The sequence below is a fragment of the Lupinus angustifolius genome, chromosome LG03, assembly GCF_001865875.1.
Source record: "Lupinus angustifolius cultivar Tanjil chromosome LG03, LupAngTanjil_v1.0, whole genome shotgun sequence".
Lineage (NCBI taxonomy): Eukaryota > Viridiplantae > Streptophyta > Magnoliopsida > Fabales > Fabaceae > Lupinus > Lupinus angustifolius.
Window position 1 is genome coordinate 7,459,723 of NC_032011.1, and position 12,805 is coordinate 7,472,527.

Consider the following 12,805-nt stretch of genomic DNA (forward strand, 5'->3'; position numbering starts at 1 on the left):
TATGTTATAGCAAAAATGTTGTAGAATAATAACCAAATACAAAAAATAAAACTAAAGAGAGTAGGGGTAAGAGAAAAAATACATAATGAATTTTTATATTTGTTTACCTTCTTTTCCATCGAAGGTTATCTCATGTACTTTTGGAGTATAAGAGATTTTTTCACTCATATATTGAGTTGTAGTTACAAATTTCAACTCGAGATTACATGTACATCAGACACTCATCTATATCTCACCACTTAGAAGAAAACAACTTCTACGCAACTACTCTTCCCCTTTCCACCACACCCTATGGTGAACAGTAATAAATACAAGATTAATAAAGAATTTGCTAGGGTATGGATTGCCTTACAAGATATAACAATTCTATAACTTACAATCATTAAATTCTTTCTATACTCAGTACGCAATGCTCTTTAGTGTTTAAGTTAGGAAAACTTTAGACAAAACACTTGTGTGTAACTTCAGAAAAATATGAAAGTTAAAACTCAAGTTGCATGAACAAAGTGCGAAAAATTGTATGTGAAAGTTGTGCAATTACGTGTGTTAAAGTTCTTTTTAAATTGTGTGTTACGAAATGAGTGTCCCATGGTCTTTAAATTGGCTTCCAACCGGTCATCATACCCCAAGATGAAGGTAGAAATCAATTTGAATGAAACTCATTTGTTTTGGATCAAACTTGTTCAATTTGGATTTGAGTAACAGCTCCGTGTAACTGATTAAGTACTTAGTAACTGATTACCCAAATATTCTGTCCAACTGAGTAATCGATTACTCCTTAGAGTAACCTATTACTCTATGTTATTTTTTATGGGTAACTCATTACTTAGTTTGGTAACATGTTACTCACTATCACATAGGGATGACAATTAAAATCGAACTTGTGGTTACCCGCCCGAACCCAACCCGAATTTAACGGGGAAAATCCAATGTGATTGAGTTCGGGTTTGGTATAGTTGATAATATACCACGAAACCGCCCCGAACCCAATTAATATATATAAAATTACAATATCACATATAAATACATATATAAAACATATATATATATATATATATATATATAATTTTGACATATATATATATATATATATACACACACATGTTTCAGGCAGGTTCCCATCGGGTTTGGGTTACCCGAAACCTGATAGGTTTGAGAATGATATCATTACTTTCAACCTGGCTTAATTCCTGTTCAGATTCGGGTTTTGGATTTTGGGTTCGAGATTGGGTAAGTATAAACCTGACTCCGACCCGCGTTCAAGTAAAATGTTATTCAGGTCTAGTAACTTATTACTCAAGTCAAGTAACGTGTTACTTAACATTTTTAAAATTGATTTCTATTGACTTTAAGTTTTCAATTTATTTTAAAAATTGTTTTCCATCTTTGAGCATTGCTACCAAATATATAAAAGATTAAGGACAGAAGCACCTAGATAAAAGACTTAAAAACTTTTGTTCTTGAAGTTTGACTTCTATATCTTCAAGGTCTTCTTCCTTTTGCTTCTTTTTGGTGTTCTTGATGTCTTCCTCAAAATCATGCAAATGTCATGAGCAAGATCTTCTTCAATTTTTTTATATATTCTTTTGGTAAACACCATTTGATCAACCAATTATTAGGAAAGTAAGATATGGTCTATATGATCGTCGATCATGTCTGGAAGGTCGATCTAGTTATAAGAGAGAAAGACAACGATAAACATAACCAAGTCAAAACTTAATATGCCAAAAAATCTTCCTTTACGCCAAAAGCAAGACCATGTCTCCTAAGTAATACATGTTCAAGTAGCTCACACTGCAAAGATGGGTTCGACTAACTTACAAACTGCAAGTTAGTACACTTCCAAGTGAATTGTTTTTTTAGCCGTTGGATCAAATGGTCCTTAACCTCATCCATTACATTTGTGACCGGTCACCGTTTTTGTCTAGAAGTCATGATAACATAATACGACTTATGTTTAGTTTAGAAGTTGTGATAACAACATACGACTTTTGTTTAGTTCAGAAGTCATTATATGTTATCATGACTTCTAACTAAATTTGTTATAGGCCATCACGACTTCTACATTGAAGTCGTATAACGCCACCACGACTTCTAAAAGGTGCACAAACAGTAACCGATAACCAATTTTTTTCATCCAACGACTATAAAATAGTTCGCTTCCATGCGAACTAATATGTATCTCAAATATTAGCTTTGGCTTGCAAAGATAGTTCAAACCTACAACACTAAGCATTATCAAACTAATAGGTCGAAAAAGAACAAGTCCAAGTCGTCCAAAATGACGACAAAATTCATTTAGAGTATAATCAACTATACCCCATATAGTATATATAAGTGAAGCCACCCATAAGGGAACGATATATACTCTCACATTACTCTCTCTGAAGAATACACTTGTAAATACCAACTTAGGCGTCGAAATCCCTTTTTGATATACTCATTTAAGATAAGCTATGTACAATTCAGCAAGAAAATTCATATTCCAACCATCCCCTTCATGAAAGAAGAACAAAAACATAATTATAAAATTATTTTAGGCTTGGAGAAAGATAAGTGAAAATGTGAAGAATAAACCAATATAAAACAATATTAGAGAGAATTCAAATCCATCATCTTGACTTGTGTGAAGTATGTGGACTTGCCTACAAGAGAGTGTGGATACTTACTTTGGTGAGGCAAGGGATAAAGCGCATCATCTTATCTAGAATACTGACTCCTTATTGAATGACTATTTTTTCGTGTATGCTAATTTAGATTTTTTATATAAACTTTTTCAAATGAAGCTTGTAAATGGTTCAAGGAGTAATTTTAAATAAATTAGGCAAAAAAAAAAAAAATAATTAATATGATTACAAAATGATATTGACACCAAATAATGATAAAATAGATTGGTTTAAATATACTTTTAATCATTCGTAAAGCATAAGTCATTTGATTTCTCTAAAAAAAATTAGGTTAAAATTCTTATAAGTTCATTTATTTGATCTTAGTGATTACCCATAGTCAAAGTTTGTCAAGTATTGATAGGATAGGGAGCAAATTCAAAATTCAAATGGAACCCAATCTTAAACATAGATGTAATTATCATGGACTAGTTCTAAAATGTAAACACATTATAGAGATTGATTCCAAAACAAAAAAAGTAATACCCAATTTTAAGATATAATTATCATGGACTAAATCTAAAACGTAAACACATTATAGAGATTGTTTCCAAAACAAAAACATAATACCCACTATCGGCTGACCAAAATCAAAATAAATAGATTTAGAGGATTTTATTTTACCTTTTTAAGGACCAGAATCAAAATACAATTATTTACGGGAACTAAAATATTGTTTATGAGTTGGATTTTAAAAGGTATAGTAAAAGATAATTTTAAAGTTATTTTATATGTGTATTATATGATACTTAAATCTTTGATTTCTCTTTCTTTCCTGAAATTACTTCCAAGATATTATGCCCAAAAATATGTATTCCCGACAAAAAAAAAATATGGTTAACCAAAATACTTGAGGGAATGATTGTGACTACTGTCCACTCTCAAATAAAATTTTGAACCTCGAAGGTGAAAATTAACATCCCGCTATTGTTTAGACTGGCCTGAAATTGGGTATCTGTTTTGGGCTATAGGCCCAAAATTAAGTCACTTTTAAATTTAATAACCTATCACCTAAATAAGAATCACACATTTATTAGTTAGGAATTGGCATTTGAGAAGAAATATTCTCTTACATTAAAGGTTGTAATATCACATGCTAAATAAGAATCACACATTTATTAGTTGAGACATTCAGCGTGTGGGTAAATGATTTAATTAAGCCACTATTCAATAAAATTCTTAAAATAAGTCAAAAAGTGGTTATAAGAATGTTATAATCTATTTTCATAAGGTTATTTTCATCAACATGGAATATGCAGGTAGTGCTTGTGTTTATTTCCGCACTATTTAGGTATTCAATGTAGTTTGAAGTTTAATAAAAATTATAATATATGTAAAATAATTAATTAAAAATAAATTTATAAACATGCGAGTATCCATAATATGAGATCATGAAATCTATCATCACTCCTAAGTTGTTATTGCAGGTATTTGTTGCATATGTTTTTACATGTACCTATGAATTGAGTATTTTTTGTCATACATTGTTTTAAACTTTTAATGTTATTTTTATTAGAACAAATAAGTTCTTCATAAATTTTTTCAAACACCCCCTTAATCTTATTTATATTTAATCCACAATCCCAGCTAGAAATCAAATGCATAACACATGTCTAAACCGAGGTTCTATTTTTCTAAAACGCGTACACCTAAACAGAAAACACAAAGAAAGGTTTGTAAAATTCTTAATGAAGTGAATTGTTCAACATCCAATGAGGCAATGACTCATAAAAAATCGTAATATTTTAAGATGACGTTATAATTATGACAGAAATAGCATTACTATCTTCGGTTGGTAAGCTCTAACACATTTATTGTAGAAATAGCATTACCAAATAAAAATGTAGAAGTTGGTGATATAAAATTGGTGTTGGAGATAGATTCCAATTTAGTTCTTTATTTGGTGGAAGGTATATGTAATTCATCTAGCCATTAATTATTTTCCATTGTTTGAGCATTTTAAAATCCTTGAACGAATTTATTATTCTTTTATACTATTTTTAAGGGGAAACAAAACAAATAGATGTATATATCAATATTTCAATTCTTGGAAACAATACTTATTGGGAAGAAAAGCTATACATCTTAAAATGAATTAGTTCCTTATCAAAAAGTGAAAGAAAATCTTATTACAAAAAAATAGAGGTATTTATCATTAACTTCCTCTGGATCACGATTCACGACTAACCCTTTTCTATTTTTATTTTAAATAATCCTCCCTCTTCTGGAATTCGTTTATTTTAGGAAGATGGACATCCTTCTTGTAGGGAGATGTGTTAATCATTCAACTTGTTTAGTTCATATTTGACACTTTTCTGTTTTTGTTTCGAGCAACCCTCCTTTTTCTCTTGTCCCTTTTAGTTTGGCAAGATGGTGGCCGTCACAATGATAATCATAAAAATTATAGTTAAAAATTTAATTAAAAAAACATGAAAACTTTAAACGATGTTTCAATTGAAAAAGAAAAAAAAGAGTAAGGTGTTATGTGTTGATTGGGTTCCAAAATTTGAAGTTGGAAAACCAACACCAACATGGTTTGGTCCAATCAGGCTTTGTCCGATATGATCTGATAACCCAAACAAAACCAAACCATCACATCAACTTAATACGAGTTTATTAGGTTTATGTATGATTGGAAAGGAGTCGAACCAGAATCCAGCTTGATAAGAATTGATTCGGCTTGAAACTCATCTCGAGTTCGATACGAGTTATTTGTTGAGATCGAGTTCGATACGAGTTATTTGTTGAGCTCGAGTTCGACTCAATTAAAGTTCGTAAATTGTTCGGCTCAGTTTGAATTGATTCATTTGGACAACTTAAATAGTTAATTAATTTATAAAAAATACTACAAAATTTTTTATGCATATAAATATAACATTGTTTATATATATAATAAAAATAATGCATGAGTCATAATAAACATAAAAGTTAGTTTTATATATATTTATTTATTTATATATCGAGTCAACTCATAAACCTAACGAGTCGAACTATATCCAACTCAAGTTCGGCTCGTTTATTTAACGAGCTCAATTTCCAACTCAAGTTTGGCTCATTTGATTCATTAACCAAGTTTATCGAGCTAAATAACGAATCAAGTTTCGAACAGATATCGAGATGGTTCGATTCATTGTCAACTCTAGGTTTATGGGTTAGTCTGAAACTAATTTATACCCTTAATTGAGGATATGTTAGTGGCTTCTCTAGTTATTCCCAAAATTGGGTAATCATTTCTGGTAACCATTCAGAAAGCATAAATAACACTTTTATCTTCAGATATAATAATATAACATTTTTATCCTTATCAATATCAAGTACAAAAACAACAACTTGCCACTAGAGAGGACTCTTTTCCATATATTTGATCCTTAATCTCGTAATGTACTAAAATATTATCAAGCAATATGCTATGTGCAATGTTTTTTTGCCAGAAAGAATGAAAGATGAAGCAAAATACTCTCTCCAAAATAAAAGACATTTCAAGAATCAAATTTCGTAAAAGGCCATGCATGAGATTAACAAAATATCACAGAAACATGATACAATGTACCAGATGGAAATAACAAACAAAGCCAATATAGAACAAACAGATAGATACCAGAAGATTGCTTTAAAGCATGTACCCAAACCCCCACTACCATTAACCACTATTGCCCACAAATGTCAGAAAGAAAATAGGCATTTCCATTTCTCAACATTAGGCTCATCACACACTACCCTTAAAATATAGTACTAATTACAATCTTCATGTAGGAGAGGTATTACATACCAGACTGGTATTTTATTCAGCCCCTTTCAAATATGCTCTGGTTCCTCTTCTTCATCTTCATACTCCCCTTCCTCATCGGCTGTGGCATCCTGATATTGTTGGTATTCAGACACCAAATCATTCATATTGCTCTCTGCTTCTGTGAATTCCATTTCATCCATACCTTCACCGGTGTACCAGTGCAAGAAAGCCTTTCTCCTGAACATGGCAGTAAATTGCTCACTAACTCTCCTGAACATTTCCTGGATGGAGGTTGAGTTTCCGATAAAGGTCGAAGCCATGGAAAGTCCTCTAGGTGCAATGTCACAAACACTTGACTTAACATTATTGGGGATCCACTCAACAAAGTAGGAAGAGTTCTTGTTTTGGACATTGATCATTTGCTCATCTACTTCCTTGGTGCTCATCTTACCCCTGAACATGGCCGATGCTGTGAGGTATCGACCATGCCTAGGATCAGCAGCACACATCATGTTTTTGGCATCCCACATTTGCTGGGTTAGTTCTGGAACTGTTAAAGCACGGTACTGCTGAGATCCACGGGAGGTAAGGGGTGCAAAGCCTACCATGAAAAAGTGCAGGCGAGGGAATGGGACGAGATTTACAGCCAGTTTTCGTAGATCAGAGTTGAGTTGGCCTGGAAATCGAAGGCAGCAAGTGACTCCGCTCATTGTTGCTGAGATCAGATGGTTTAAGTCACCAACTGCAACAAACAATAATAACTTTCAGCAACTAAAACACCAATAATACACAACAGGACAAGGTCACCCAACTCATTATTAAAGCCAATAATAATCAGATCAATCAAAAATTAAATAAGTAATTCATTAAAGGTTTTGAATTACATCTAGTTCAAAATGATTCTATTATCTTAAAACACAATAATCTTCTGAAGCACTCATATAACTATGTAGTAGTTAACAATAGGTATTCTTGGAGTATGTGATATTCAACTTAAACATGTATTCAGAACTTAATCCATTCTTATGATAAGCTGAGCATAAAGTACTTACAGCTAGGAGTAGTTAATTTGAGTGTCCTGAAGCAGATATCATAGAGGGCCTCATTATCCAAAACCATGCACTCATCAGCATTCTCAACCAACTGATGAACAGAGAGAGTGGCATTGTAAGGCTCCACCACAGTATCCGACACCTTGGGCGAAGGGAACACGGAAAATGTCAGCATCATTCTATCAGGGTACTCCTCCCTGATCTTAGAAATCAACAGGGTACCCATCCCCGACCCAGTTCCACCTCCCAATGAGTGGCACACCTGAAACCCTGCAACAACAAAAACAAATAACAACTCGCACATCAACAAAAGTGATCTACAACAACCACAAATCAAACACTGCAAAGATCCCATATTACAGATCCAATGACTAAATTAGCAACTTAAATCCTCAAACTATTATCTACTTACAAGTTAGTTCCAGAATGTACAAATTCATATCAACTCACTCCTCTTCAGGAACTACCTTATAGATAAATGGAAGATACTTTAATTAGCAAGTTAATCTCTGAAATCATTGCCAACTTACAATTTAGTCCCTGATTTTAAAAAATCCATACAACTCATTCCTCTTTAGGCACAAACTCATACATATAATTAACAAGGGCACTAAATTATATTTGGAAGATAATTTAAGTAGCAACTAAATACCTGAAACTATTCCCTACTTACAGCAGTCCCCGGATTTAGAATTTCGTATCACCTCATTCTCTTTAGGATCTAACTCATACATATAACTAAAAACAGGAACTAAACCTCAATTGGAAGATAATTCAAAGTACAAAATTGATAATCCACTCAATGGATCTCAAAACTAAATCTTGACAAATTAAGCAACTAACAACAATTACAAAATAATTCCAGCTACTAAATTGATAATTTACACATCCAATCCCTTCTTTACCTTGAAGGCAATCACAATTCTCAGCCTCCTTTCTGACCACATCAAGAACAGAGTCAATGAGCTCAGCACCCTCAGTATAATGCCCCTTGGCCCAGTTATTTCCAGCGCCAGACTGCCCAAACACGAAGTTATCTGGCCGGAAAATCTGGCCATAGGGACCAGTCCGGACACTGTCCATGGTGCCAGGCTCCAAGTCCATAAGCACTGCGCGTGGAACAAACCTCCCACATGAGGCCTCATTGTAGTAAACATTAACCCTCTCCAACTGAAGATCTGAGTTCCCAATGTACCTCCCGGTTGGATCAATGCCATGCTCCTCACAAACCACTTCCCAGAACTTCGAACCGATCTGGTTCCCGCATTGCCCTCCCTGAATGTGAAGGATCTCCCTCATTTTTCACTGAAAATCAAGAACATAGACTCAGAATTAACTTCTTAAACAACTTACAACCCTATAACTGCATCAAATTATGATTATATTTATATACCTCTTGTTATAAAATTGCAAAGTAAATTCTAACCGTACAACTTATTATAAAAATATCAAATGTATTTCTCTTCTAATTTTAAGAAATCAAATAAGATTCAATGGCAGAGATTCATTTTTTCAGAAATTTTTAACAGTACAACTATTTATAAAAATATGAAATGTATTTCTCTTCTAATTTTAAAAATTCAAATAAGATTCAATGACAGATTCATTTTTTGAGAAAATTTTAACCGTACAACTTCTTATAAAAATAGCAAATATATTTCTCTACTAATTTTAGGAATTCAAATATGATCCAATGAAGGGGATTCAATTTTATTCGCAATTAACCTCATTAAGTTGTTATTATCATCTGACAGAAGTTGTAGCATAAATTCCATTCACACTGATGTTACCATAATTTGAAAGTTGAATCAAAATTATGAACATGAAATTAAATGTAAACAAAAATAGTATTAAATTGAAGTAAATTGAAAAGTGAGTTTGGATCTAATTGAAGAGATCGAGATAGATATGATACCTGTGATGAAGAAAGAGAAGTGAAAAGTGGAGAGAGAAAGTGATGCAACACGAGAATGGTGTGTTAGAGAGAGTGAAGAAGGAGAGTGAGGAAGAAGCGTATTTATATAAGTGAAGAGTGAATGAGTGTTTATTTAACACTGACTGTTCAGATTTTTTTCCCTCTTTGCGATGAGAAGCAATGTGAGACGTTGGATGGCGTGTGTGGACGGTAGAGATGGAGATAATTGGTAATTTGAATTTTTATTGAATTTTTGTAATTATCTTGGGACGGATATGCCATTTGTGTTAAATGACGGAATTGTCCTTTGATGTAATTTTGTTTTTGGAATATGGAGGTAGGACTTTGACGGCATAAGGATAAAGATTGTCTAAAAGCCGTAACTGGTTTTACATTGAGATAATTGATTTTGAATTTAAGGTTGAGTTTAGATTTAAAGATTAGATCCGGTCAAGATTTAGAGTCAGATAAAAATCAATCATGATCTGTCTCAATCTGCCTCATGGTCACTTATTCATCATGTTTGTTTGTATTTTTATTCAAATGTGTATAGAGTAATGTCATATTTTTTGTCGAAACTATTATTGATTATTTAATTTTTCATTATATATACATGATTAATAATATATATACATATTTCATTTTATATGTCAAATTACATGATCATAATAATAAATAAAGTGTAGAATGTGTGCAATGACAGTATAAAGATTTATACACAGTCAGTACATCATTCACCATTGATTTGCAATACTTTTATTTAAAAAATGAATGATGATTAAAAAATCAATGATGGATAATATAGTGTCAGTGTAAAAAACTTTTACATTGTCACGGTGTATATATCTTTTTCCTTAATAAATAATATTAAAAAAATAATATCTAAAATAAATATACATTATATTTAATGGGGTCTATTAATATAATACATATAATTAATAAATCAACTATAATTTGTTACATATGTTGTGGATAGGAGGATAGGATGATTCTCTTAAAGAGGATGTTTCAAGGAAAATACTATTTTTAGTAACTCGTAAAAGTGATGAACATGTTACGGCATTTCCAAAGTGATGCGTTGAACCAATAAAGAGAGGTCGTAAGCAGTAACAGATTTTTATACTATTATTATGTTATTTATTATTAATTATTATTTATTTTAAATATAAGTAATATAGAAATAAGTTGTGAATAATGTAATAATTATGTATAGATTTTTACATAGGTAATATATAAATGTTACCCATATAAATTAATATGTGAACAACACGTACAATACCTATCTAAGTTTTCTCCCTTTTTAACTTTTTTTTCCAAATAGTTTTGATATGTTAGGCACTTGGTTTAGAAAAAAATCATTCTAATTGGGTAGAATATTAACCATCAAATTGCATCACTTTGGAATGTAGGTCACACTTTTTATTTTAAAAAATAGTGAATATAAAAATATTATTATATCCTTTATTAGTTTTTAACATAATATATATATGTTCAATTTTATAGTATATGGTTTAATTAGCAAACTATTCATTAAATTATTGTATCATTATATCAGTATTATTTTATTGTATAATATTAATAACACTGAACTTAATTATTGTTTCTCTTTGTCTATATTAAAAACTTTGATCACGTCTATCCATTGTTATTAACTCTATCCATTATTGAACAGTATAATATTTTAAACACATATTCCATCTTTATCTCTTGTTTATTGTCATCCCATCCTAAACTAACAGTATTAATAAAGAAATAATTTTACATTTAGGATTCTTTTTACACAATTAAAGCACAAAATTAAAATTGCTTTCTTCCGCAGGCTTATCCAAACAGAAACTAATTCACCATATAATCGTTATAATTATGATTTAGAGTAAATTACACTGACATCTCCTGAGTTTTAGCGAAATTACATAAATCACATATCAATTTTCTATATCTATACAAATCGCCCTAACTTTTATACTTTCATTACACGGATCACCCATGCATGCAATCTTTTAAATAAAAAATGTGATAATGTAATTAAGTTAAACAAAACATGATATAATGTAATTGTTGATGTATTTTGTAATAAAAAATAATAGAGATACATTGATTTGTATATTATTTGAATTTTTCCTCATAATATATACAATGTTTTGTTCAACTTAATTGTATTTATGATATTTTTTAATTAAAAAATTACACTTATCAGGGATGATCAGTGTAGTAAAAATATAAAACTATGGAAGATTTGTACAGATATAAAAAAATGAGGGGTAGTTTGTATAATTTCATTAAAACTCAATGTTAGTGTAATTAACTTTATGTCTTATTTGTAATGTTTTCAGCTATATACACTACTCCAACAAAGCATGGTGAAAAGAGCAAGGGCTATAAACGAACTTTCCAAACAACATAATCTACGAGGTGCCATAGGAGGGCAAATAGGGAAATAAGATATAGGCAATGTCGTAAATTCTGAAGCAGTTAGAAATTATAGTTTTTTACTTTTTCTATATTTAAATGTTGCTCAAATAAAACCCATTCGACCGGGTCGAGCGTGGAGAGTCTCCATGAAATTTAGGCTAAGATGGGAATCCCCACTTAGTTGACCTGCATGCTAAACAAGGAGTGAACAGTAATCAACTCTACTCACTAAACCTAAATAGAGCCGAGTTTAATCGATTTTAGGGTCGAGTTTGAGTTAAAAAAGTAGACATAATCAATATTTATAGTTAAGTATGTACCAAACATGACCCGACCCGTCCCATGGTCATCCACTCATCATGTTTGTATGCGTCTCTACTCAAAATGTGTAGAGAGTAATGACACTCTTTTGATCGAAAATATTATTAATTATCTAATTTTTCATTATATATACATGATTAATAATATATATACATATATTATTTTATATGTCAAATTACATATTCATAATAATAAATAATATTGAAAATATTTTTACTAAAATAAGTATGCATTATGTTTAATCGGGTCTAAGGTTGGGTTTGGTTTAAAGGCTGACCCAACCGATATTTAGGTTCAAGTTAGCTTCAGGTCTAAGATCGGATTCAGATTCAAAAAATGATTTGATCGACATTTAGGATCGGACATTATGCCAGAATAGCAAAACAACAACGCTTAAAATAGTCATTTAACAGCACTTTTGAGGCGCTTTCGATGTGAATGCAATAGTACATAAGGTTATATTCAACAATATTTTTTGAAGTGATGTAGAAAGTAGACATTTAACAGTGTTAACTGAAGCAAACACTCTTAAATGTTTATTTTCTAAATAAGACAATATATCTCTCAGACATTCTATCAAACACATGATAAGCATGTCCAACTCCACCACATTTACAATAGATTTGTTAAATCACCAACGACTCCAGCTACATTCAACTTTAACATATTCCAATACTATAAAATAACATATTTGTAATGAGATCTTACA

At 31.2% G+C, this 12,805-nt stretch overlaps 1 protein-coding gene across 2 annotated transcripts; it reads right to left on the bottom strand.

The window, feature by feature from the left end:
* LOC109343310 (tubulin beta-1 chain-like) lies at window positions 6,144-9,493 on the bottom strand. Of its 2 annotated transcripts, none has more exons than XM_019581544.1 (4): window positions 9,364-9,493; window positions 8,354-8,753; window positions 7,449-7,718; window positions 6,144-7,138 (listed from the first exon to the last, which is right to left on the bottom strand). In XM_019581544.1, the coding sequence occupies exons 2-4, from the start codon at window positions 8,745-8,747 to the stop codon at window positions 6,462-6,464; spliced, it is 1,341 nt and encodes a 446-aa protein (XP_019437089.1). In that variant the 5' UTR covers window positions 8,748-8,753; window positions 9,364-9,493; the 3' UTR covers window positions 6,144-6,461. The 2 variants fall into 2 exon arrangements, with proteins under 2 accessions (XP_019437089.1, XP_019437090.1); XM_019581545.1 differs by having other exon boundaries at window positions 8,354-8,751; window positions 9,360-9,484.

Bases quoted from the DNA above. Each gene is read 5' to 3' on its own strand.
- LOC109343310 (XM_019581544.1), bottom strand. From the start codon at position 8,747: ATGAGGGAGATCCTTCACATTCAGGGAGGGCAATGCGGGAACCAGATC. The intron at 7,719-8,353 runs GTAAAGAAGGGA...TTGTTGTTGCAG, and splicing joins GAATTGTGATTGCCTTCAAG to GGTTTCAGGTGTGCCACTCA. The intron at 7,139-7,448 runs GTAAGTACTTTA...TGTTTGTTGCAG, and splicing joins CAAATTAACTACTCCTAGCT to TTGGTGACTTAAACCATCTG.